Genomic DNA, 26,604 nt, shown 5'->3' on the forward strand with positions numbered 1-26,604 from the left:
CCTCTACAGTCATCCAGCCAGCACAGGCTGTGGGCAAGCTGAGGCCCTCCCCTGGGGCAGGAGGGGATGGGGGAGCAGACAGGCTGCTCCCCAGCTCGATCCTCAGGGAAGGGGACAAGCAGGGATGCAGAGGAAACAGCCCTGCACACACATCTGTTCTCAGGGACAAGGGAGATTGCCTCCATCATCTCCACCTTCCAACCCCCCTGGGAGAACACGGCAGGAGGCTGGTGTGGGTGCGAGGGGGTGCAGTCCAGGAACAAGCAGCCCACAGCTGCCCCCCTGCTGATGGGAGGAAGGGGCTCAGCGCCAGTCCTTGCAGCAGCAGGTACAGGCCCATCATGGCCCTGGGTCACCGGCGTCCCTCACAGCAGTCCCAGCACAGCTGAGATCCAGAGCCCTCATCCCTCCTTCCTTTCTACACTCTAAGCTTTGCCCTCTGGCTGTGGCCCTTGCCATAGGAGCCCCTGGGAGCCTCACCATATCCCATACAGATACGACACAGGGAAGACGCTGGTCAAGAAAAGCTACCCCAGGGATTGCAAATCAAATGGTCCACAAGCAAACTGCTGAGGAAGAACCAAAGAGAGAAGGAAGGGTGGTGGTGATGGCGGTTTCCAGGTTCAACAGACAGCAGGAATGGAGAGCACACTAAGCAGCCTGCTACAGGCAGAGACGAGCCTCCATGCCAGCAGGCTGCATTAGCCAGGCCAAAAGTTGAGAATACAGCACGTTACCCAGCCCAAGAGAGCATCGTGGGCATCAAGGAGGAGCCAGCAGAGGAGCCTTGGTGTGTACCAGCAAAACTGTGCCGCGAGGAGAAGTAGTGCTGCGAGTGCACCGAGTCTGCAGCTCCTCCTCGACTGCAGAGGTACGAGCTCAAGCATCTCAGTGACTGCCGTGGCCGGGAAACTGGGCTTGTCAGTGCTCAGAATGCCCCTGCAATATAACCCCCTCCTTGCTTTGTACCTTCATACTGGTGGAACACGCCACAGACCACTAGTAATCAACATACAAATCCTACACAGCTTGCGCAAACCCTGGCGAGCATGTGAACAGCAGCTTATGAAACAAACAGGGAAGAAGGGTTTTCTTTCCCAAACCAGATTGTTCGGCCGTTCACAAAAGCTGAAAACGCAGCCATTAGTTCTACTGAGAAAGAGATAAAGAGCACGTGTAGAGATGCTGCTGGGCTGTACCGGGCGGAGCGCTGAGGAGGAAAGGCAGGCTCTGAATACACACTCCTTTTGCAAAGTAAGCTCTCTGTATTCATCCAAGAATGTCTGCAGTACGGGGTTCATCTGGTATAAATAAAGTACAAAATTTTACAATGTCTTAATCGTTATTTTAACAAAAATACTAAAAACTGAGTAAAAACTGAAACCAAAGTAGGAAGGGAGACTGTCAGCCACAAGGGATCTCCATAAACGTTTGTAGAAATCGGGTAGTAAAAACACTTCTCTGTACAATAAAACCATCCTCCTGGCATCTCCCTGTGAGACGGGCAGCGGCAGCGCCGGGAGCTGGGGCCCAAGGACGGAGGCTGGGGTCAGCCCTGGTTTGTAGCCAGGGTGAAGAGGCCACGTCCGGTCCACAGTGATGTCTCCCTCCTGGATCAGGCTGAAGCGCCACAGATCAGTAGCGTCCGAATGGGTTGTTGTTCTGCTGGGTCTGTGTATCTGTTGAGGTCAACACAGAGTTAGACAGTCACAAGTTCTGGTTCGGAAAAGAGATCCTTCTCCCCACACCACCAGCACAATACGAGGAGTGTGTCGCAGGCTGCGAGAAGAGAAGTGGCACCCCCTGCTCTGCTCATTTGTCTGAGCCTTTAGGCAGCACCACAGTCAGGACCCCACATTCTTTGAGAAAGAGTACGTGCCAGCCCCGATCCTGCAGCTTCTCCAGAGATCTCTCCATCCCTCATGACGCACCATAACAAAGCCCTGAAAGGTAGCAGCTCGCTGGGAGGATGAGTTCATGGATGAATTATATCTGATTTTGAAAGAAAATCAGTCCTTTTAAGATTGCACAACACCTGCAGCCACACAAACTGCTCAGACAGCTCATGTCGAACACCCATCCTGAGGCACACCCAGAAACCAGAGTTAGCGGAGGTTTCAGAGTCAGCTATCCTGGCTCCCTGTCACTATCTTGGTACAAACGAAGGACATGCCCAAAGGACCCCCAGATGGCACAAAAAGAGCAGGAAACATGGTAAAGTTATATTCAAGAACCTCATGAACTTCCAAACTGCTGGGACTGGTGGTCTGTGACGCACAACGCTTGCAGTGTACTTAGGTACTGCCCAATAAATAAAATACTTTAGGTGGTGGTTTTTTTTGTTGTTTTTTGTTTTTTTTTCCCCTGAAACCCCATCAACATGTCTGACCCTAAGTCAGAGCAGTGTAACCTGGTTAGCCTGCTTTCCTTCCAACTCTGCTGGACAACAGCACTTTCGGGGACACCCTGAAGCCTCTGAACGCAGCCTATCCTGGGCCCGAAGTATTCTTGTCCCCCTCCTACAGGCTGTTCTTGGTTCACGTCCTGCTTTCCAATCCATCCCAGACACTACAAATAAGAACTCCAGATGGTTCCTGGTGGAAGTGATGCAAACCCAATGAGGGAGCATGGAAGCCACACGCTGACACATGGCTGCATTGGACCCACGCATCTGTTCCATATAAGACAGCTCCGTTTGCTGTACAGACAGGATACAAAAATATGGCTATTCTGCTATATTCAGATTCTTATATGAGGTCTTCCTACACTTGGATGTCCTGGCTGGGATCCTTGCACAGACTTGTGGTTTGTGAATCAGGCTAGTGGGAAAGTCAGCATATTAAAACTTCTGGTTTGGAGAGGTTTTTTCGGTCATGACGACTAAGAATCTTCCATCACGGAGCACGTATAAGCACAATTTCCAAGCCCCCACTCCACACATTATTCCATGAGTGTCTCACAATGCACTGCAAAAAAAAGCCCCAAACCTGTGCAGTCCATTTCTGGGCATTTTCACAGCATGTCTGCCATTTTTATGGCAGAAAAGCCAGTGAGGTGACAGTAGAACAGCAGGCCATTCAGAAGGGAACTGCCCAGACACTGGATTCTGTTTCTAGATCACCCAGCCAGTGCCGGACTGAACACTATCTATGCCATTCCCCTGTCTGTGATTGCAGCCACAGAAGCCTGCAGAACACTGCAAACACAGCAAGCGTGCAGCAACGCTTCCCAAAGCGCCCTCCCTGCCCCCAAGACTCCAAGAAGTCTTGTCCTGATCACAACACGAACACAGTGTCTCTGGGTCATCCACCAAGCGAGTGGCCCACAATGACAGCCTCCCTGTGCTGCTCAGAGGTCATCTGCAGCTGAGGAGGTATCTCTGGATGCTTTAAAGCTGCAGACTGGAACCTTTTGGGAAAGCTGCATGGCAGCCCCTACAAAGACTCAGCTCCCTCGTCCCTCTGCAGGCAGCAGAAGGAAGGTGTGGAAGGTTGCTCACAAGCTGGCAAGCACTGCCTGCCCTGCTGCTGTACCCACCACGGGCCAGGAGCTCTAAGTCCTGATGCCACCTCCCTGCCAGCATCACTTATGGCCTCAAACAGTCTGGCTTGGCCTTGCTTCCCTGCACCACGGTACCTGCCATAGAAAACGGCAGGGAGGAGACTAGGGTCAGGATCAAAAACACTAAAGCTTACTGGAAAGCTGCTGTTGAAGCTGTCGAACCAGAGCAGCTGTTTGCTGCTGCTGCTGTGTCTGCTGAAGGCCCTGGCGCTGGAACTGCAAGGAGAAAAACGCAGTTATAGCCACCCCGCCTGGCTGGCAGCCTCAGCACTCACACGAGCCCTGGGAAGTGCAAGGGAGGGAGAAGGGGGCATGCAGGTAGAACACTGTTGGGTTTGAGCTGGACTATTCACACTCACAATGGGCTGCTGGGGGGGGAGAGCCTGCATCCCCAGCCCTGGGGGCTGGCCCTGCGCCTGTGGCTGAGGCACTGTGGAGACCTGGGGCTGCTGCTGCGGCTGGGGCTGCGGCGGCTGGGGCTGCTGCTGCTGCTGTTGCTGTTGTTGCTGCTGCTGTTGCTGCTGTTGTTGCTGCTGCTGCTGCTGCTGCGAAGACAAAAGAAAAGGGACTATCAGGGAACTGTCTGGGCAATACAGACAGCAATAGAGCACAGCAAGGGCTGAAGGAGTAAGGAGTTCCATGCAGTGACATACCCTCTTCCACTGTTTTCCTTACAGGTATCTAAATTACCCAAATTTCACTAGGACCCTGCCCTGGGCCGAGAAATGGCAAGAAATACAGGGACAGTGACAAAGTTCTTCTGCAAGATGAGGAATCAGCAGATGGCAGGAAGAGAACTATGAGTCTGCTGGTCAGCCAGTTTGCTCCAGGGACTAGGAGCAAACTAAATACAAGAATAGAAAACAACTAAGAGCTACCTCAAGGAGTTAGCTGGTTCATCTCTTGCCTCCTGGCTAAGATCAGCAATACTGACTTCACTGAGTATTTGCCTGACCTGTTCTCAAAATTTTTCCCCAGGTAGCAACAGAGCTCCTGTAACCTCCCTATGCAATTCACTCCAGGTCACAGTTACTCCTACTACTGGAGATTTCCCTAATCTCTACCCTAAATCTCATACATTATGACTTACGGCCATTTCTTGTCCTACAGCCAAGGGACAAGAACAGATAAGGGTTTTTTTGAAGACAAAAAAATTTGGAGACTAATCTCTCCTCTTGTCTCTGCCTCTCTAATTCGACACCCAGCTATTTCAGCCTTTCCCTCTCAGTCATGTTACCCAACCCTTCAATGTACCTTGCTGCCCTTCTCTGCCACTCATGCCAGCTGCTGTTGCGCTTCAGTAAAACGATGCAGACAAAACCGGATGCAGTGCTCCAACCTAGATGCTGACAGAACTACTTACAGTGAGAAGAGTATTCAGCATGTTGAACTTGGGAGTCAGAATATACCCACAAATGTCAAGGGTTTTTCATTTCTCCTAATTTTCAGACATTTCTCCCACCTGCTTTGCACTCTCTTGATCAACAGAAGAATTTCTAGTAGAAATATAAAGCTACTAACAAAATCCCAACATGGTGATGCTAGGTACGGTTCTGATCACCGGCTCAAAAGGGTAAGGTTCAAACCTTGAACAGACTCAGAAAATAGACAAAAATACAATCAGGAGAAAGTATCTTATGAGAGGAGGTTAGAAAAACCTGACCTGCTGCAAGTGCTCCCTAGGAATGTATTGGGTAAGCATCAGAGAGAAAGAAGAACCCGTGAACAACAGGAGACAGCGGACAATAATAACTGGATACAAGAACCAGTCACAAACACATGGATCAAGGATTCAAGCTAAAGGCTGAGTTTTTAGAACAGCCTCCTAACTTCCATCTTGAACCAGTTTGGCCGCTTAGGTTCGTGAAATGGGTGCTACGGCCTAGGTACACACGAAAGCAGATGGCTGACTACACTACTGAGCAAGGATACCCCTCCCAATTTCACGTCCTACCTTCTTGCAACAGCTGACTACCGACCCATGCAAGACAAACCAAAAGGCCATCCGTCTCTTCTACAAGCCACTGCACGCAGCAGTCAACTCAAGCACCAGGAGTCTGTTCTACATCTGGTATGACTCCGACAATGCAGCAGAAGTCACAGTAACAGCTGAGATTTTGGGCATTCCACTTTTTATTTTAAGCAACCAAGCAATGTCAGCTAAAAGCTGAAGGTATACACGAAGTTACTGACCTAGGAGAAGTGCTAGCAATTTGTCTGAGGCATGTTCTTTTTCTAAATATGAGTGATGGAGAATGCTAAAAGAAACCAAGTGAGTAGTCAGGGGGTGCTACTCATCAAAAGGACTAAAAGCTGCTGACCTTGCTACAGGCAGTCTCTTGTCCAGTGCAAGGCAGCAATTCTCAGATACTGCTGACTGCAGCTCTCTGAGGAACCAGGGTGTCACCCAGGCCCCCCTCAGAACACAAAGCCTCAGCGCTCTGTGCCATGTAAAGTCTCCCCACATTCTACAGGTTTGCTAGGCCTTGTCATAAGGTATGCAATTCACCGACTAACCCAAACCGTTTGTGTTTCTCTGTCAATTTTGTAACTCCAAGAAATGTATTCATATCTATATATCACAAGTATTTAATATTCATAAGATCATAACGCAAATCCATGGAATACTCATGTCTGTTGACACATGCCTGTGAACTTCTTTGAACCTAGAGAATTGGGGCTAACAGCTTACTTTGAATCAGTTTTTCACCATCCGCTGTTAGATGTGGAGTACATGGACTGATTCACACCAGATTTCCTGCCACTGGAAACTGCACCCGATGCTTATTTTGATCTTGTGAAAATGCAGCTATGCCCCTAAAAACAATCTTGTAAGGAATAACCCTACCCTCTCTTGTGTGGCCAGGGGATTTTCACTTTGTTTCTAGCTCCTGCAACATTTCTAAGACAGGTAGCTTTCTGCACAATCTCATGGGCTCAGCTGGAGCAGGAAGAGGTAGGACGCTGCCACAGAGGACTAAACAGACCTTTACTGCTCCTAACTTCCCTTTGGTTCATGCTGGGTGACTGGAAACAGGCAGCGCAGCTGGTGTCTCCATCAGGAGCGGCCAGCTCTAAGGAAGGGAGAGCCACTTCGCAAATTATTACAGACAGCCCCCAACAGAGTTGACATCCTTCCTGGCACAGAGGGGCAGAGCAGAGCGCTGCCGCTGCAGAGGTAAGCAGCGCTGGGCAAGCCTCCTCCAGCTCCAGCAGCCTTCCTCTTGCCAGCAACCACTCACCCTCAGCATCTGCTGCTGCTGTTGCTGCTGCTGCCTCAGGTACTGCTGCTGCTGCTGGTCAGGCAATATCTGGCTGGGTCGAATTCCTGACGGAACTCCTTGTGGACCCAAATGGTTCATCCCACTCATCATGGGGGTCTGTTGTATTGACTGGTGAGGAAATCTGTAAGAGAAAACAACAAGCCATCAACAAGACAGCCCAAAGAAGCCCTTGCAATCCTTGCTGCCTCTCTGCAGAAAGGTGAGGGACGCCAGGCCTCTCAAGGGTTTCATCCAACCTGTGTTTCTAGAAGCCCTAAGTAACAGCCCTCAGCCCACTGTTCTGCATTGTTTCCCTGCTGGGTTTATGTCTGCTCAAGAGCAGTGGGAAACCCAGATCACAGAATAATAGATTAGTTTGGGTTGGAAGGGACCTTTAAAAGCCAACTAGTTCCAAGCCCCCTGCCATGGGCAGGGACACCTTCCACTAGACCAGCTTGCTCAGAGCCCCATCCAGCCTGGCTTTGAATGTTTCCAGGGATGGGGCATCTACCACTTCTCTGGGCAACCTGGGCCAGGGTCTCACCACCCTCAGTGTAAAACATTTCTTCCTGATAGCTAGTCTAAATCTACCCTCTTTTAGTTAAAAACCATTACACCTTGTCCTATCGCAACAGGCCCTGCTAAGAAGTAGGTCGCCATCTTTCTTGTAAGTCCCCTTTAAGTACTGAAAGGCCGCAATAAGGTCTCCCTGGAGATTTCTCCTCTCCAGGCTGAACTCTCTCAGCCTGTCCTCACAGCAGAGGGCTCCAACCCTCTGAGCATCTGCATGGGCTCCTCTGGCGCCGCTCCAACAGCTCCATGTCCTTCTGATGTTGGTGGTCCCAGAGCTGGAGGCAGCACTGCAGGGGGGTCTCCCCAGAGCGGAGCAGAGGGGCAGAATCCCCCCCCCCCCGCCCTGCTGGCCACACTGCTGGAGATGCAGCCCAGGATGCTGGGGGCTTTCTGGGCTGTGAGTGCACATTGCTGGGTCACATCCAGCTTTTCATCCACCAGTACCCTCAAGTCCTTCTCAGCAGGGATGGTCTCCATCCCTCCATCCCCAGCCAGGGCTGATACCAGGGGTTGCCCCACCCCAGGTGCAGGACCTGCTGTTAGGGTTGTCTGAGCAGAGCGGGGAAGCTCTTGAAGAAATACAGCTTATGGGAGGTACCTCTGTGTGTTGCCCAAGGTGTGGCCATAGCCAGGGGCCTGCTGGTGTACGTAGCCGCTTGGTCTCTGCTGCATCTGTCTAACAGGATCCACTAGGGCAGGATTAGAGCTGGGGTGGGAATTCTGATAGGGCTGGCCAGAATAGGTAGGAGGTACCATCGTGCCTGACTGGGAGGGGTGCTGCTGAAGGCCTATGTGGGAGACGTAAGGTGTGTAACCCTGAAATGAAACAGAAAGCCTTTATCAGAAATGGGGTAAGGTACAAAAGAGAATTTGGAACACAGGACATCAGCCTCCTGTAAATATTGTCACCAGGCTGCTCATCTCTGGGATTCAGATTCACGCTGCCCAGTAAACAAGAACTGAGAAGAGTCAAGACATTTCAGGATTTGGCAGCAGAAACAAAGATGCTGTCCTGTGCTGGGGACAGATTCCAGTCTCACCTGCGGTCCCTGCCTCTTACCTGTGAGGGCTGCAGTGCTCCATAGGATGGGGTTGGAGCCATCTGGCGCACTGGCTGTTGTCCCATTATGCCTTGGCCCTGCTGGAAGGCAACAGAGAAACACAGTTTTCAACATCTCCAAAGGGCTGGGCGCTGCTGCTCTCTTCTCTGCAGCTTCCACCAAACCAGACAAGCAGTTTCACTGCTAAACCTACAAGGCTGCTGCACGGCAGGCATCCCCTAATGACTTCTGCCTCACCCCAACTCAGGACAAATCTGCCACTAACATCCCTACCACCCCACGGCTAGGATGTGCCCCTCTCACTGCCCAACAGCCACAGATGTCCCAGTGCACCCCACTGACAGCCTCCACCAATGTGGGCCCACAAAATGCTGCACCAGAGGAATAGAAACAACAAGAGGAACAGAAACATCTTTCCAGGGCAGAAACAGAGAGAGGGTTGGAGAGTTCTGGCTCAAAGGGATAGCCCCAGCAAACAGCCTGGGCTTGCTGTACTGTGGGGGCCCAGCAACAGCAAGCGCACAGCTCCAACTTACCAACTTTGCTTGAAGCTGCTGCCTCAGGATCTGTCCCTGGGACACCGGAGGCTGCTGTCTGTACACTGCTGGCTTGTAGGAGGGGTCAATGCCCATCATGCTCCCCATCCCTGGAGGCAGCACACCGCTATAGGGAGGACGACTCTGAACAAGTTTCCCCAATGGCATGCGTACGGGTCTGTAGGATGTATCCAGGCGAGGGCCACCTGCAAGAGGAAGAGAAACATGCTGACTAGTGACAGGGTATTGCTGAGCCTTGTGGCTCCAGAAGACTGTTCATCACTGTATCTAGACACATGACAGGCAAAAGGGGAAAGTGTAGGGACCTGTGCAGGACCATCTCACAGAAGGGGTTCTTAGAAGAGGTTCCCAAAAAAGTGTAATATGGTCACCTCTCCTGTGCACCTACCTGCTGGAAGAGGCTGATTCTGGGCATAGAGACCCACTGGAGATTGCCCATATGCCAACCTCGACATAGTGCTTCCTGACTGGTGATGCAAGAGATCTGTAGGCATACCAACCCCATACGAAACCCCTCGGCTAGGGCCCAACACAAAATCCTGCAAAGACAAAGGAGAAGTAAGATAATTCAACTGAGAATTCATGAATGGATGAAGAGTACTGAAAGGGTTGCAAAGTCGAAAGGAGGAGGCCTAGGATGCTATCTAAGCTGGGCAGCCCCTTTCCCTCCCATCAGGGATTAAGAAAATGTTTGCCTGCCTCAGGCTAGAGAGAGCAGGACAGAGCTCCAGCACTCCCAACTGGGAGGAAACATAGAATCATAGAATTGGCTAGGTTGGAACCTAAGATCATCAAGTCCAACCATCAACCTGACTCTGATAAAAAACCACCACTAAACCACTAAGCTCTATGTCAACCCGTCTTTTAATTACCTCCAGGGATGGTGCTTCAACCACTGCCCTGGGCAGCCCATTCCAAGGCTTAATAATCCTTTCAGTGTAAAAATTTTTCCTAATATCCAATCTGAACCTGTGTTTCAGTCTGCAAGCAGAATGAGAGTAGGTTTCCACTTCTTTGGATTTTTTTTAAGATTAAAAAAAATGCATTTCTTACTGTGATGAATTCAAGTATTTCAATGGTTTTGGACTTTCTATGAATGAGAAAGTAATATCAGAGCTGCAAAAATGTGCAAACTAGCTCTTAGCTTCATTACACTATTTGGGAGTCAAATATACAGCAAGAGGCTGTGTGTTTAATGGCACACATCCCATCTTCGCCATTACACCACTCAGACTCCTCAGGAAAGCTCAAAGGAGTGCTCTGTGACTAGGAGGGGTGGACACGGGAGGTCCATAGCTGTTGGGCAGTTACCTCAGTTTTGCTGGCAGATTGGTTGCGTTTCTTGGTTTTGCTCTGTTTCTTCTTGCGTTCTTCAGTAGAAGTGGCAGGATTTGAGCTTGTTTTATCAGCCTTAGCTGGTTCTGCAGCTTTCTTCTCTGGCTCTAAAGCCACAGGCGTAGGAGGCTCTTCCTCTTCAGGGGGCAGCGGCAACGGCTCCAGGTAGTAACTGCGGGGCTTGGGTTTCAAGTGCGTGTGGTACAGAAGAAGCCTCTGCTGCTCCTCAAATCTAGACACCTTGCGATCCACCCGGACTGTCCCAAACCATCCCCAGGAGAGGGGGGCTGAGTGCTTTAAGCCCTCAAACAGATCCCAAGGGGAAATCTTCTGCTTTGTAGAGACTTGCAAACCCTTTAAAGCAAAAGAGATAAGAACCTCCAAGCCTCTGTTGCTTCTCCTACAAGGGCACAGGAAACTCTATGCTTTCTTCAGGTTCTATTCCATGAATTCCAGAAAACAGCCTGAGCCCTTAGTAGTGGTCCCTGCTTTTCCACGTGGCAAAGCAGTCATTTCTAAAGGCCTCCATCCACAACTGCCAGTCTCCTTCAACCCGTCTCTGCCAGTCTAGCACATCTCAGCACATTAGCGCTGCCCAGTAACTCGCACGACAGGGATTATAGGTTTCTCTTTATGCTTTATATAGTCATAAGTACAAAACCAAAGTTTAAATAACTTCTCAGGCCACAGCAGCATGTATCGCTGTGCATTAACGCACAGCTTTGCCCTTTTTGGCCATGGTTATGTGCCAGCTTGTCTGCATGCAGCCAGCCACTTCAAGCTCAGCAGGCAAGGAAGTGCTGCATATAGATGCCTCCCAAGCTGTGTAGACTCAAGGCGTCAGAGGACAAGGTGACACCTGCACTCGGGAGCTGCGATGCAGACTAAAAAGCTTCACTTACCTCCTTCTTGAAGATGGAGTCAAATCCAGCTATTTTATTGCCTTTGGTGTCAATAAGGGATCCCTGAGGTTCACAGGTGATGACATCTCGGGTCTGCTTGGGAAGTGGCAGTAGCTGTCGCACCTTCTCCAGGCTGTCAGATTGCCGATCCCCCAGCTCTTTCTGCACCAGTGAAATAGAGAAGACTTAAAGAATCGCTCAGGAAAAATCATCCAAAGCCCACCCGTGCCTCTTCTGGCGTCAGCCTCCACCCCTGAGTTACCTCTCACCTTTGCTCCCTTCAGCCCTACAGAGCCATTGGGGCCACCCTCACTGCATCTGAACAGCAGCAACAGGACAAGTACCATTCACGAGACACAGGTAAATCTGCACAGCTGGACAGCCACAACACAGCACACACCGCTCTCCATACCCAGCCTAGTGTCCCTCACCCTGAGTTTCTTGACAAGATTCATGTACGCCCGCTTGTTCTCCTCCATGCTGCCCTGAGAAATGCTGGACATATCAGCAGCCAGGGTGCCGTTGATGAGAACACTCAGCATGTCCAACACAGTGGTGAAGAGCTCACTGTTGGTCAAAGCAGAAAGGTCAAAGTCACCCGAGAAGCAGATACAAAGCTTCTGCCATCATAGTAACACCAAACATAATTAGACTGCGAAGAATACTGCCTACAGTCAGAAGTCCAAGCGCTCTTCAGACTAACCTCCCACACTAACCCTCCTTTTGCTTATACACTGCAGGGTGTTCACACCCGAGTCAAGTGTGGTATCACACTTGACACAGCCTCCTGTCTACCCATTCAGCTTCTCCAAAAAGCAGGTCCAGACTCAGCTCTCCCCTGCTTATCTTTCTGCATCTGGAAAGCCAAGTTTGATATGGATATGTCAGAGTGCACTTGGATGCTAGGATCTAGGTTGTAGCCTGCTATTAGTCTGAAGTCTCTTTCGGCTGTCAGAGTACTTCTGACAGATTGTCTGGAGAGACAGCTAGCTCACATGAGAAGAGGGGCCATGCTAACGACTGCCTCCCTTGGGAAATGTATGGATCAGAAGTCAGCCACAAAGTTACTTGTTTGACTGCATGTCCACGGTGCCACTGCTGATGATGTCCAGGAGAAGGACAGCCCACTCAGTTGTCTGCTGTGTACTGCGTTGAACTGTGTCAAACATTCCCCCCACCTGGCAGAGAAAAGTAGTTTATTCACAAGGACACCATGAAGAAACACTAAGATTTAGAAGTGAGAAAGAAGCCTAAACCACAGCAATTCCTACTGAGAGCTGAAGGAGACTGCAGTCAGCAGGACAAACCTCAGATGCAAGTAGCAGTGCTGTGGACTGCAAAAGCATTGAAATGGGAAGGCACGTCTCCAAAACAGAGACCAAGGCTGTGGATTTCATCCTGGCAAAATAGAGCAAGGGAGTTTTTCCATGCACCCTATCCCACTCAAGGCTCAAGACCTAGAAGCAGCACAAGCGCCTCTCTTACTTCCTTGCCTCAGGACATATATAGCCCCTCCAGTGTGTGTGTTCAAAAAAAGGAAAACAGGCAGACAACTCTTCACCCCATATGGTTAAGCTCTTTTTCTGCAACTGCTCACCAAATTCAGCCGTAGTTTCAGGGCCTCGTGCATCAGCTGCTTGGCTTTGCAGTCATCTTGGTACTGATCTTCCCGCCAATTCGTAACAATCTAAGAAATTTAGAAGAGAGGAGAGACCTCACAAGCTATACGCTGAAGTTTGTCGAGAGCAGCCTGTACTGCCTGTTATGCATTGACTCAGACATGGTCAGCTCAAGCACCCTATACCAACCAGGGTAAGAACTTTGCCTTATTGAACATATAATCAGACAGACAACATCCCCAAGGACATGCCCAATAGCCTGCCTACTGGAGGAGCAAGCCCTTGAGGAAAGTGAGGGGAGAAGCAGGACACCTACCTGTTGGACCTGACTGTACAGAGAGGTGAGGAGGCCTTCCCGCTGCTCATCCTGTCCTTTCAAGCATGTCAGCACCAGCGACAGAAATGGCTGCTGGCTCAGGAGGGACATGCTGCAGAGAGAACAAAGATGGAGCCATACTGCCAGGCTGGGGGATCAGCACAGCAAGCATTGCCTGCTTTTGCAGGACTCACCTCTTCTGCTTCTGGCGGTCCCGCTCTTTGCGGGACGATGATCCCAGATGTTGCCCCTTCTCCAGTTCTTCTCCAGCAGCTTTCAGCACATGGCCTTGCACTGATGTTGGAAGCTTGGCAATCAGAGGGGCCACCAGCCACACTCCTGATCTCTCCAGGGAGCTGTGACAACACAGGGGAGAAAAGCAGTTTGCAATTCAACCTATGATCCAGAGTTGTCCACACAGCAGCTGCATGGTATGACTACACCTACCTGAGGATGGGTTTGGATTTGTTGCTGGCAGGTGCAGCACTTGCTGAGCTACTGATATTGTTGACTCCATTGCCAGCAGAGCTAGCAGAGCTGGTCTCTGCTGACTGCTGGAACACCTCAATAGTGGCCTTGGCTATATTTTCTAACAAGGAATTCATCTCCTGGAGATAGAGAAGAAAAGACAGCCAAGTCCTTCTCTGAAAGCAACCCACTGACAAGGCTCACATTTCAACGCAACTCAGTACAAACCCAGTCTGCCAACTTCCTCATGGATGCTGCTCTTTGGGCCTCAGACTCATCGCATCCTTCTCGTGCTTGGCTTTCACAGGCCTGACTCCCTCTCTGCTTACTCTCTCCCTGTTCCCACTTCTGCCAGGCCACCTCCCCACCACCTCACAAGCAGCCACTTCAACACTGGCAACACACCCCCCTGCATGGTCCCTCTGAGCAGAAACTCACATTGCTTGCTGTCTGCTTAATCATGAGCTGCAGCTCCAGTGAGGATTGCCTCATGGTCCACTGGTCCAGATTCTGCAACACATGCAAACATACTTCATATGAGTCCTTATCTCAGTTCAAACAACGTCAACCCACACCCTCAGCTCTCATGACAAGGAGCATCAGACCCCTCAGAGGGCCGTACTTTGGACAACCCCACTCTAACACTATGTTAAGCAATTACTAGGATGTTCTTAGATTCTGCCAAGAGCCTGCACCTGTAAGATGCGTTTAATCCTCTGCCGCTGAGGATTTTCTCCTTCCTCATTGTCCAGCAGCCGGTGTGGATAACAAATCAGCTGCATCAGCCTCTGGGCCTGTGTGCTGCTCAGGACAGGATCCTGCAAGTCATTGCTGTCTTCACAGAGGGACTTCAGACATCGCTCACCTACCCACTCCTGCAAGACGAGGGCAGAGTCAGCACAGACGAACTGATGTCTGATTCCAAACCAGCGCCCCTGCTTTCAGTCTCAGAGAGATGCAGGGAACACATCAAACTCACAAAAGCCTTATTAGTGCGCAGTTATGCCTGATAATTATTTCTCTTCATGAACTGTACTATCCTGATTCAGCAGGCGTCAAGCACAGCACAGCAATCACAACAGAGGAAACATCAACTTTGACAAGTCAGCTGCGGTGAAACACAGTAGCTGCTGTTTCTTTTGATAAAATATTGGTATGATTTAATAGCACACAGGCACTGCCATGCCCAGGCTCCATCAACAATGCCGCTTGGGTTCAAAAGATCAGAAGAAATCACTTAAAATCATTTAGTCTATTTCCTGCACAGCAAAGCCCTGGAGCTGTCCTAAATTAAATAACTCAGGGCTGCAGCTAAGGCTAAAAACTAGAACGTGTCTTAAGGAAAAGCACATCCCTTTAATTCTCAAATAGGGATGGAAAACACACTGCCATCCTTAGTAAAAAAACAATGACTTTACTCCTCAAAGCTTGGAAGGGAAACAACTGACTGGATGCAAGCCATTTATAAAGTCACAAATCACGAGAAGGTAGACAGAAAACTATCACTGTCAGCCTCTTGGTTTCAGTTGGTGGTCCCTAAATGTACGAAAATAATAAAGGCAGCAGTGTCCATAACAAACATGAGGTAGGTACTTCACACAATTGACAACCAACCTGCAAGCATTCATTACCGCAGGATTTTTTCATATTGAAAAATCAATTAGGCAAATTCATGAAATTAAAATCTACAGAGGACTGCTACATAAGCACTTCTGCAGCTGCAGAGCAAGTCTGATCAGAAGACTCTTCCACTGAGAAGTGACAACCAGAGAAGAGACGAGGATCCAGTTCACAAAGCAGAGTTGCTGGTGCCAAGCATGGAAAGCTGGGAACAGTCCCTCTCAGCAGGAGAGCGCACTCTAAGCACAGGGTAGAGCACAAAGATCGGAAAGGCTACATCTCTGGTTTGAAATCCTTGTGAAACCTCAGCCTAGATTTTTGGCTTCACCCCAGATGAAGTTTCCACTTTGCCAATAGACATGATCGGGTGGTATCTCCAATGCCTACTGCATTTCTCCCCTTCAGTGTTGCTACATCATCATCTCTTGAAGTGTCTCTTCCTTGCACAGGTAATATGTCTATCCTTGAGAAGACCCTTTTTGTCACTTGCTCAGCTTCCTACAAAGCATTCAGACTTCATCTCTGACCCATTTTATCGGTATAATCTCACAAATAAATATGAAGTCAACTACCATCTTCAACCTTGAGGGACTTCTAGCCTCTCTCTCTGCAACATGTCCTTACAAAACAGCCACTGCCAAAGGCTTCATATTGCCAAAACAGAGCCCCTCACCTGCCTCTTCACAAGAGACCACTATGAACACGTTTTCCAAGCGCTATGGACAACTCCACCATCCCAATCACCACATTCAGGTGAGCACCTTTGACTCAAGCCTCCCTCTTGGTTCTCACTTTAGTTTATCACAGCTCTTATAAGTTAACCTATTCAAAAAGCTAGTCACAATTACATTTATTACTTTAAACGGGCTAAAGGGCAGACGAGCAATTATATCACAATCATTTGCACCTAAGAAACCTTTAACTTAATTCTGTTATCTGCTCCTTTTCCCCACCCCCTCATGATGAAGTCTATTATAAAATATACACCTGAATACTAGATGCAACATTTTCTGAGTCAGAGAAATCACAACCTTTAGTTCAGGGCATTCCATGACAATTCAGAATTGATAGTGTGAGTTCTGCAGCATCCACCGCTCACGCTGGAGGCACTAATATTAAACACATCATTTTACCAACTCTTTACAGTTGCAGAAGCTCTGGCACAATTTGGTGGTTCTCACTGGGGTCTCCTGGAATGCTCACCTCCTACATAACCAGCGCAGCCAACAATGGGTACAAGTAGCGATACCTGACCCTGCTAATCCCTCCTGTACAAACACACACACGCTTTCTACCTACTGCGAGTCCTTCCTACGTAGACCAGGACCAGCAAGGGAATATCTACTTCTGTCAATGCTACAGTCAGGTTTCAGTAACACCAAGTATGTTGAATTTATGCTTGTAAATAGGTGGCTCCAATTCTTCTCTGGCAGCCCGGTAACATTGCTATAGAGTGAGCCAAGTAAGAAACGGCGGCATCATAAAGCATGAGGACAACACAGCACTAACGTGTTGTGTTTACACATTAGTAACAGAGTACAGGTTTCAAATTGTAACTCTGCATCTTTCCTGCTGACAGAATAAATTGGCAACCAAGGCCAAGGACACCCTTCAACACCCATTTTCATATAGTAGTGGTAACAGCCACCCCACTCTGAATCCAGCTACCTTATTAGCCAGGTTTCAGTTCCTCAAACGTTCATTTTCCACAAAGGAACAGAAATATTGGTGCTGTCAGATTAAGCTAAGCAAAAGATTTTCGTTGCTGTTCCTTTAATTAACTAAACAGGGCACTGGAAAGCCCAGGTATACATTAACAGCCTGGCTGCAAGCAACACTTAAGCTTAGTTCTGAAAAGCACCGTTTATCACTTCAACAACCTGTCTCTCTCATGCTTATCTTCTTTGCCTTCAGCACACATCTCAGCAAACTGCTCCCCGAACCCTCCTTGGACGTGAGCCCTGTGCTGTTGCCAAAGCAAAGGGTATGTGCAGTCCCTGCATACTGTAACACCTAATTCTTGTCAAGTGTTCGCCTCTTTTTTTGCTAATGGTGAGCAATCCTTAGCGCCATCACGTGGCAGAACCATCACAGGTTCTTTACTGGTGTTTCAAGGAAATGCCTGCCAAACCTCAGCTGCAGAAAGTCACATGGGATGTATCTGTCTGCAGAAGGGATAAAGACAAACCTAGAGACGGGACAGACTCACCTGTTGACATATACTCCTTAGCACATACTTGGCATAAATATCCAAGCTAGCTGTTTCTACAGTTACTACCCGACCACCAGCCTTCCTGGTGCCTAGCTCATCATCCATGAGATCATCGACACCTCCAGGGTGGGAAAAGCCAGAGCCTTTCAGTTCTGCATCTCCTACAAGAAAAGCACAAGTGTCACTTAATCATCAATGATGTTAAACCCAAAGCCTGACCCACCCAAATCTTAGGATTTGTAAACTCTCTCTCTGCCATCAGTGATCTCTGTGCAGCTAATATGAAGCACATTTACAGCTCAACCGGAAGGCTTCAGACAAGCCACATACCCACCAAAACAGATCTCCTCTGGCCTTCTGCAGAGCCAACACATGCAGCAGAATGCCCTTCTCCCAACTCCCCTAAAAACATTCTTACAGTTTGAGGCTAACACAGGTACACACCCAGAACGAAGACAGCCTTCAGCACCGCAAAGACCGCTCCGTCCACAATACGATTCTGGGAAGCTGCCAGTAAGTGACGGTCACAGGAAGAGCGGATCCCCACCGTGGGTTTGTCTGCAAAGAGGACAATGGAGAAAGGCAATACCCAGCGAGAAAGGCGTAGGCTCCAGAGCTGCCTGAATTACGTGCCAGCCAGCATTGCAGAATCCAGCTCTGAGAATCCTGAGGCTAGTTCTTTTCACAGCCATAACATGGGGTCAATTTAATTAAGTTTCACAAAGCATAGTGCCAATCACACTGTGACAACCGAACCATGAAATCCAAACGGGGAGCAGTGCCTGTGTCATGAACTCCAAGCTCCAACAGTACCCTAACCTAGAATACAGGCTAGATTTAGAGATCCCAGCTATCAGGATACTGATGAGGAGCCAAGAACAGAGCTTCCTGGACTGTTTCCACCATCACACAAAAAGGGAGTGCTGTAAAATAGCAGCTTCTGGCACCAAGTTAAGAGGCTATACAAAGCTTTAGACATAAAAAAAAAAAAGTGATCATTATTTTAATGGCTTAGTGATGGCACGGCCACCTCTACTGGCTGGTTTGCTGCCTCCAAGGGCCTCCTCCCCAACATGCCTGGCTACCATGGAGTGACATAAATGGAAGGATATTGTTCCTTGTCCTCTGCAGAAAGCAGTGTATCAGGCTTTGCCTGCTTTATTCAAAGCAAGCAGGTCATGATCTCTAATCATAGGATCCACCTCTTTTCTCGAGGTGCAAGAGCCTCAGTACTTTCACAATAAAGAAAGGCTCTACTGTCATTCACTTACTGCCATCCTGCTGGCATGGGTTCAGCTGCGGAGTCTTAAACAGATGGAGTAAAATCCGGCAGGTCAGACGTGCTCCTGGTTCCGAGTCCTGTTCACTGCAGGCTATGTAAAGAAAACAGCCGACTGAGATTTCTTAAGCACCAGGACAGCTGACTCTCAATCCAAAAGCTATTCACAGTGCACTGCCCTGCAGCAGCCCATTGAGCAGCTCAGCAGCCTTACTGTATTTACAAATATGGAGCACGTGCAGCAATTAACATGCAAGTGAGCACATCCATCGGTGTTATCCCCAACGACATGCACTGCATTCTGCTTGCTCCATTTTCCCAACTTCACCCAGTCAGAGTCTGGATGCTGCAGCACCCAGAGCAAAGCTAGGAAGGCTGGTGGCAGAGTAAAGGCAGAGCGACCCAGGCGCTGTAGGCCCAACTGGTCAGCTGGCTGCTCTAGCCAAAGTGCTAAGCTGAACTGTGTCAGCAGTGGGAGGAGTACTGCTGGAGTTCTGGGCTGAGCCCACTGGTCAGACAGTGTGGCTGATAACATCTCTCTGTGCTTATTTCAGCTTGCACACAAACTCCAGAGAGCAAGATGTTGAAAAGCACAACCAGTTTTTGATAGAAACCACAAAGCCAGAAACTCTCTGAAGTAAAACATTCAATTCTTAAGTACCATACTATAAAAGAAGTATTGGAGGCATGTTTCACAACTATGGGTTCACAAATACCCATCAAGCACAAGACTTTGAGCCACAACTGAGACCCAAGACCAGCTTTCTGCAGGGACACACTTACCAGCATTGAGGAGTGAGGGAATAGCAGCACAGCGAATCAGGTCCTCAAGCAGCAAGCACTGCCGGGCAATGAGAATGGCAACAAAGGTGGCCAGGGAATCATGGAAAGATAAGTCACTGACCTGGAAGAGAAGAGATCAGCCAGTGATCACAACAGTCTCTGCCTCATTCCCTCTGTCAGCAATTCCTCAGATTGCCTAGGAGCTGAGGAGGGGGGGGAGAAGGGCCCATAACCCCAGGTCAATGTCCATGATCAGCCCAGGCTGCAATAAACACCAAAAGGTAGCCCTGGTATTCAAAGCCTGTCCCCTGTCCTCAGAAGACAAAGCCTCCATCCCTTGTTCATTTCTGCCTTCTCCCAAGGGATCCCTCCACTCCAGCTTCAATTCCTTTTCCCCATTAGTATGTTTGCACTTGCATCAACGTTGCAGAGGAGATCATTGAAGCCACAGGTCCCATTATTGGAGGAACAGCACAAAGCTTTGAGCACACCCAGCCACTCGGCGCTTAGAGACTTGCAGTAGCCCGTTAGCTCAGCACACAGGATAGCAATGTCGTTCACCCTGTTAAATAAATAACGAAAAAAGCAGACTGTCAACTTTGCTACTCACGCATGCCATCAGGTCAGTGACTCTCTAAGGGACCCCAGCCATGGCTCCTTACTCCTCACACCTCAAGACAGCCAAGGAATGGCAACGGGCTTTCTTACCCTCACCTGAAGATATTACTATCTCAATAGAACCATGAAAGTTCTGCCTCTCACCTGTCTGGATCGTGGTGCCCCACACACACGTGCATAAGTGCATTACAGACGAAACTGTAGCGGTTGGCCGGATTTTCATTGAGGCTCTTGCCCAGGTTGGTGTATGTAAAGTTATGTGCAGATGGATTCTCAATCGTGTCAATCATGAACTCTGGTTCCCATAGCATGTTGGAGTCAGATGGCTCAACATTGCAGTAGATCGTATTCTTCACCTTGGAGCAGAAGTCACTAAACAAGACAGAAAAGAGAGATTATAGGAAAACAAAAAACTAAGCTTCCACTGAATTCTAATAAGCAAAGCAATCCTGGGCAAGACAAGCCCTCGCTGGCAACAACAGGGGGAAACTCAAGATCACTGTGTACCAACAGAGACCCTCCCAAAAGAGTAAAGCTAATTCTTTGTTGTGGAAACACCTGGAAGTTACCCCTGGGCTCAGTGAACATAGCATGGGAATGGCTATTCCAGGTCAGATCGGGGGAACACCTCGCTCAGCCCTTGGCATCAGAACAGTTGATGCCCAGAGAAGAGTTTAAGAGCAAGAGAGGTATGTGGCAATACTGTTTTCCAGCATCCTTCCCCATCCTGCTGCAACCAAACTGGGAGGGCTGGCTGACACTCCAGAGGGCTGTGCCGCCATCCAGCATGACCTGAACAGGCTGGAAAGCTGGGCAGAGAAGAACCTAATGAGGTTCAACAAGGGCAAATGTAGGGTCCTGCGCCTGGGGAGGAAGAACCCCAGGCACTAATATAGGTTAGGGATGGATCTTCTGGAAAGCACTACTGAGGAGAAGGATCTGGGGGTCCTGGTGGATAGCAAACTATCCATGAGCCAGCAATGTGCCCTTGTTGCCAAGAGGGTCAATGGGATCCTGGGCTGCGTAGGGAAGAGTGTGGCCAGTAGGTTGAGGGAGGTCATTCTCCCCCTCTACTCTGCTCTGGTGAGGCCACAACTGGAATACTGCGTTCAGTTCTGGGCTCCCCAGTTCAAGAGAAACATGGAACTACTGGAGAGAGTCCAACGTAGAGCAACTAGGATGATTGAGGGATTGGAGCATCTCCCTTACGAGGAAAGGCTCAAAGAGCTGGGGCTCTTTAGCCTGGAGAAGAGAAGGCTGAGGGGAGACCTTATCTATACCTAAAGGTACTTGTAAAGGGTGGGTTGAAGGAGGATGGAGCTGGACTCTTCAGTGGTTTCCAGCGATAGGACAAGGGGCAACAGGCACAAGCTGGAACATGGGAAGTTCCATTCAAATATGAAGAAGAACTTCTTTCCGGTGAGGGTGCCAGAGCCCTGGAACAGGCTGCCCAGGGAGGTCGTGGAGTCCCCTTCTCTGGAGATCTTCAAGACCCGCCTGGATGCCGTCCTGAGTGATGTGCTCTGGGCAACCCTGCTTTAGCAGGGGAGTTGGACTAGATGATCTCTAGAGGTTCCTTCCAACTCTGACAATTCCGTGACTCCGTGAACTTAGGGCTCACAGATTTTCAGTTAAAGATAATGCTCTCCTCAACAGATTTTCCTCCTGCAAATTTGTCCAGCTACTTTGAATCCAGTAGAATTTTTTCCACAACATGGAATGAGTTCCATGTTAACTATGAGAACTATGAAGTTTATTCTTTTGTTCTGAACCTACTATTCGTTATTTTCTATTAATTCCTTTTTCTGCTTGTATTCTAAGTCCTACTGAACATTCAGTTTTCCTCTTCTGTGGGGAGGAGATTCAGTTCCTCGTAAGTCAGCCAAACCTCTGGCCATTATCCACTCACCATCCTTTGGGCCTAACTGGAAATGCTTTTTGGAATCTGTTGCCCCAATCCACAACATGCAGTTGTACCATGACGTAAATGGTGGCCTTAATGATGCTCTCTGGTCTGCTCTCCATTCCTTTCCAAAACAATACCTAACATTTAATTTGCTTCTTGACTGTTACTGAACACTATGATGGCATTTGCAATTACATATCTGTTACAGCTCAAAGATCCTTCATCCAACCAATAGTAGATATCCATCACTACATAGAGTTTGGAAGGGAACCAGGACAGTCCTACATGCATTGCTTTATGTTTAAACAACACTAAACTTCATCTGCCAGTTTATCACCTGGTCACCATCACTGCACCCTCCTACAACAACCTGCAGACAATTTCTATTGTTATACACTGAGTAACAGTTACATGAAAAGTTTTGAGACCACTCATACAACTTCTGATGCGTAGAACAGCAGAAGCATTCGCAGAGTCCTGTGGCACTCCTCAGGGAGGGATCACCCTCAAAATATAAACTCCTTCCCACTCCTTGTCTGCATCTCTAAGCTATTGTTTGCCTGTTGGAGGATATTCCCTTTTACTTGTGACAATTTAGTCTAAACCCTTGCTGAACAGCTTTTGGGGATTCAATGAGACTAATACCAGGTTTCTCATTTCTGTATGTGTGATGACTCCTCCAAAGAACCTCAAGGCACCTGTGAGCACAGCACTCCCTCTTGCTCTCATTTCAGTCCAGAGAGAGACTTCAAAGGCTCTCAGCAGCCAGTAGTTTAATCAGCTGACACCAAGGCACAAGCCCCTTAATGAGGGGTAACACCAAGGGTTAGATAACCCTACACACTGGAAACTAACAGGGAGCAGGGGCTGTGAGAGAAGACAAAGGGAAGCATTCTACCAGATAACAGGGCTGTCAGGAGAATTACACCTTCACAGGATCATGAAAGCAAAAAGCCAGGCAGATGCGTGGAACTCCATCTCTGGGCTGCCAAGGGAAGAGCTCCACAGGGAGCTGGTGGGGGCACAGTTCCCAAGAGAAGAACTGCAAAGGGCAGAAGGCCACAGAGTTAAGTAAGCCCATGGGACAGAGCCTGGGGGCAACATCAGCAGAGCAGAACCTGAAGGGGCAGAACAAGGATAAGGAGCACAAAGTAGCATAGGAACAAACCCAGAACCAAGCAGAGCAGGTTCAGAAGCAGTCCAAGGATTATTAGGGAGCTAAGTACAAGCAGAGGACAACTATTAGGATAAACTGCTCGGCCACCAGAGTTTGGTAGAAACAGATCTCTCTACTTCTGTCCTCTAGGAGTGGGGTAAGAACAGACCTGTGGAGGTGCAGAGGAATGCTGAAGCCAATTTACCAAAAACTTCACGATCTAAGAGTCAAAATTACACACTGGGTCATTACTGCCTGTAAAACAGGCACTACTCCCAAGAGTTCAGCTCCCCATTGAGAGGATCTCAGTGACAATCCCATCAAACGAGATCACAAGCAACACTTAAGCCAAGGTGCTATACTGGTCAGCACCCACTGCATCCCACCTGCCTCAGACTCACCTAAAGAGCTCCCCAAATTTACTTTTGAGGTGACTGCAGGAGGTATAGAGGTCGTAGAGATAGGCCAGGATACAGCGCTCTGCTGAGGAGCCATCTGAGCGGTTCATGCCATGTTTCACCACCCCACACAGGCTGTGTAGAGACAAAAAAATGCTGCAGCAATAAGAAATAAGGAATAACCTCATTACATAGATATCTTCCTGAGCTCACAGCAACAGTGCTCACTGAGTAACATACCCTGTCCCCTGCAAATTCTGTGAGCTGAACCCTCAGGCATGAAGTTTCCACCTTTTAGGAAGGACACAGATATATCCCTGCCCCTTACATGACCCCAGAAGACAGGCTGCTTCCTTCCACACGGTGAGGGGAAGAGTCCCTTACCCTTCAAAGACTTGAGCCATCTGGTCCTGGTTCAATATAAGGCAGGAGTGGTAGTGCCGCAGCACAGCCACGATGCACAGGCACAAGCTGGTGGTGTAGCTGCCAACAAGGTCGGAGGATTTCAACAGCAGTTCTGCCTCCACCACGCTCAGTTCATTCAGCAACTGTACCCAATGACAGAAAAACCCTTCAACAGCCACAGGGGTAAGGTATGGTCAGAAATGGAGGAGACACACCACACCCACAGCCTATAGGACCTGCCAGGAAAGGGACCGGCAGGGCCTTTCTGCCTAGAGATGTACCCCTGGAACAGTTGGCACCCCATACTTAGGCACAACATCTCACTCCGGCAGCACAAGGGACTGTCAGTGCTTGGATATCAGAGGGTGATTGGGATATGGCCACAGATAGTAGCAGGCGGCTCGTTTGGCAATTCTGTCCTGCATAAATCTCACTCAGCTCCCTTTTTAAGGCCAACAGCCTCAATTCCGTCAGCGACCATAGCAAGGCTTCAAGAGACACCTGGCACAGGCTGCAGAAACAGCAACAGGATTTTAGCAGGATCCAGAAGGCAGCCTGCACTGCCATGTGCCAAGGATCCTTCCAGGGGAGCGAGGTGGGAGAGCTGCCAGAGACAGACGATCCCCTTTTCACTCAGAACAAGGCCTTGCTGCAGCCAGGGACAGAGACGTCATGCAAGTCCTTTGCAGACAACCCTGAAGCCTCTGGAAGAATAATCCTCAGAACAGAACCCCTAAGATTACCTGCCACAAACAACCCATTCCTAACAGCTGCAGCCCAGGAACACCGCAATGACCACCTAATCTGACCACCTCCATGATACAGCTCAGAGGGTCACCAATGATCCCAGGAGCAGCCCAATCATCACAGCACAGATCTGCTGCCTCTCAGGCTGACGATCCCCTCCCCAGGAAGTGTTTGAGCAGACTGCACTTACCTGGATGGCAAAGTCGATAAGACCACTGATATTGAGTGAATACTCCATCAAGTCAAATATGAACTGCACGTGCTGTACCAGAGGCAGGTGGTACGACATTCCCAAGGCAAAGCTGGTGATCTGTTCCAAGACATTGCGAGATACCTGCAAGTGCAAGGCAACACACAGTACTACCTCCCCTTGCAGAAGTCCCTCAGCAGGCCCATCTCCCTTTCCCTCCAGGAAGCTGCTCTCAGTAACATAAAGGGACACAGTCAGGGCCCAAGAAGGACAGCAGCCTTGAAAGTTTCATACCTGAGATGTGACTTGGTGCTGATCAAAGTGAGAAAGGTGCTGGAACTTTGCAAAGATATCTTCAGCTGTTGGGAATGCTTCTGGCTTGCTCTTTTTCCTCTTCTGGCCTTCTTCTCCACCTACCAAAGTTGGGAGGATCAGAAAATAGTATTAGGCTACCTTCCTCATCAGAGAAGGCCTCTACCATCAGATATCAGCCATCAGCACCTGACAGTCCCTCAGCAAGACCAGCCCCGGCCACAGAGCAAAGCCAAAAAGCCAGAGTCCCAGACCTTAGACTGATAAGGACCATCTTGAATTCAAAACAATAAACTGCTGAGGAAGGAATTCCTAACCTGAGAATGACAGCAGGGTTAACATCTACTTTATCCCAAATGAATGCAACTCCTCGGAGGGGAAAAATACTTTCTCTCTCAATTGTTCAATCTCTCTCGTTTGTTTCTCTCTTGATTGATCTCAGTACACTGATTCCCTGATAAAAACAGATGTTCTGGATTGGAGATAGAATCATAGATTCTATGGAGATGTTCAGCCTCAAAATTTCTTTGTCAGAATGGGTGTTCTGACATCTTTTAAAGAATTTCAAGTTGCCTTTCAGAAAGCAGAATAATAGAGAAAAAATATTGTAGCCAGATTCTCAGCTGATGGATGTCAGAGGCTTTCTATTGATTTTGACACAGCTATCCAAAGTACCCACCCTATGCATTTAGCATGTGCCCTGAGCATAAGGGTATGCTACATTTAATCAAGGTCTTCGCCGAATATGCACAGGCAAAGTCCTCTCTGCTTCTCCTGTAAGGATCTAAATGCAAGAACTAAAGAAAATAAAATTTGAAAAGCCAAAGTTTTGGCCAGGGTCTCACTCTGAACCTTCTATGACTTAATCCTCCCATGAAGAAAAGTTCAATTAAACAGATATTGTCAGCAGGAAACCAATTTTCTTACTCGCTGGTTAGTATGTTTGGGAACAAAGCACCATTCCAGACTCTCGGTGACTGACACAGCTCACCAGGCACTGTAGATTATATAAAACCCTTTCACTGTGAGACCCGAGACAAAGGAGCCAGCCAACTGGAAAGACTCTCTTACTTCAGAAAGGAGTGGCTTAAGCTCTACTAACCCGTCTCTGCAGTGCTCTTTCTGTTTAAGACTTTTAGGATGTCTTTGGTTATTTTCTTGATTGTATGCCGAGCATCGTCCCGTTGTTTTCCAACCCCAAAAAGAACTACCAACCGTTGGTTACACTCGTGACTGCATGATTCCTCCTAGGGAACCAAAAGAGACAATTGCATTAGCAACTATGAGGCTGAATGCTTTAATCTTGTTTCACATCTGGATCTC

At 48.8% G+C, this 26,604-nt stretch overlaps 1 protein-coding gene across 1 annotated transcript in view; it reads right to left on the reverse strand.

The window, feature by feature from the left end:
* Positions 1-1,249: 1,249 nt before the first annotated feature.
* Positions 1,250-26,604, reverse strand: part of MED12 (mediator complex subunit 12) — a 39,411-nt gene continuing 14,056 nt past the window's right edge. The window contains exons 16-44 of the mRNA XM_074148344.1: positions 26,384-26,528; positions 25,264-25,382; positions 24,970-25,113; positions 24,012-24,175; positions 23,631-23,762; positions 20,312-20,539; positions 19,967-20,111; positions 19,550-19,670; positions 18,759-18,860; positions 17,932-18,045; positions 17,485-17,648; positions 14,351-14,530; positions 14,094-14,165; positions 13,635-13,795; positions 13,382-13,543; positions 13,188-13,299; positions 12,850-12,939; positions 12,321-12,430; positions 11,684-11,819; positions 11,253-11,414; positions 10,327-10,704; positions 9,404-9,554; positions 8,995-9,200; positions 8,458-8,538; positions 7,996-8,213; positions 6,804-6,966; positions 3,921-4,106; positions 3,696-3,777; positions 1,250-1,679 (exon numbers count right to left, since the gene is read on the reverse strand). Of these exons, the coding sequence (XP_074004445.1) occupies positions 1,636-1,679; positions 3,696-3,777; positions 3,921-4,106; positions 6,804-6,966; positions 7,996-8,213; positions 8,458-8,538; positions 8,995-9,200; positions 9,404-9,554; positions 10,327-10,704; positions 11,253-11,414; positions 11,684-11,819; positions 12,321-12,430; positions 12,850-12,939; positions 13,188-13,299; positions 13,382-13,543; positions 13,635-13,795; positions 14,094-14,165; positions 14,351-14,530; positions 17,485-17,648; positions 17,932-18,045; positions 18,759-18,860; positions 19,550-19,670; positions 19,967-20,111; positions 20,312-20,539; positions 23,631-23,762; positions 24,012-24,175; positions 24,970-25,113; positions 25,264-25,382; positions 26,384-26,528 (4,272 nt within the window). The 3' untranslated portion in view covers positions 1,250-1,635. The remainder of the gene's footprint in view (positions 1,680-3,695; positions 3,778-3,920; positions 4,107-6,803; positions 6,967-7,995; positions 8,214-8,457; positions 8,539-8,994; positions 9,201-9,403; positions 9,555-10,326; positions 10,705-11,252; positions 11,415-11,683; positions 11,820-12,320; positions 12,431-12,849; positions 12,940-13,187; positions 13,300-13,381; positions 13,544-13,634; positions 13,796-14,093; positions 14,166-14,350; positions 14,531-17,484; positions 17,649-17,931; positions 18,046-18,758; positions 18,861-19,549; positions 19,671-19,966; positions 20,112-20,311; positions 20,540-23,630; positions 23,763-24,011; positions 24,176-24,969; positions 25,114-25,263; positions 25,383-26,383; positions 26,529-26,604) is intronic.

Source organism: Numenius arquata, chromosome 5 (genome assembly GCF_964106895.1).
Source record: "Numenius arquata chromosome 5, bNumArq3.hap1.1, whole genome shotgun sequence".
NCBI lineage: Eukaryota > Metazoa > Chordata > Aves > Charadriiformes > Scolopacidae > Numenius > Numenius arquata.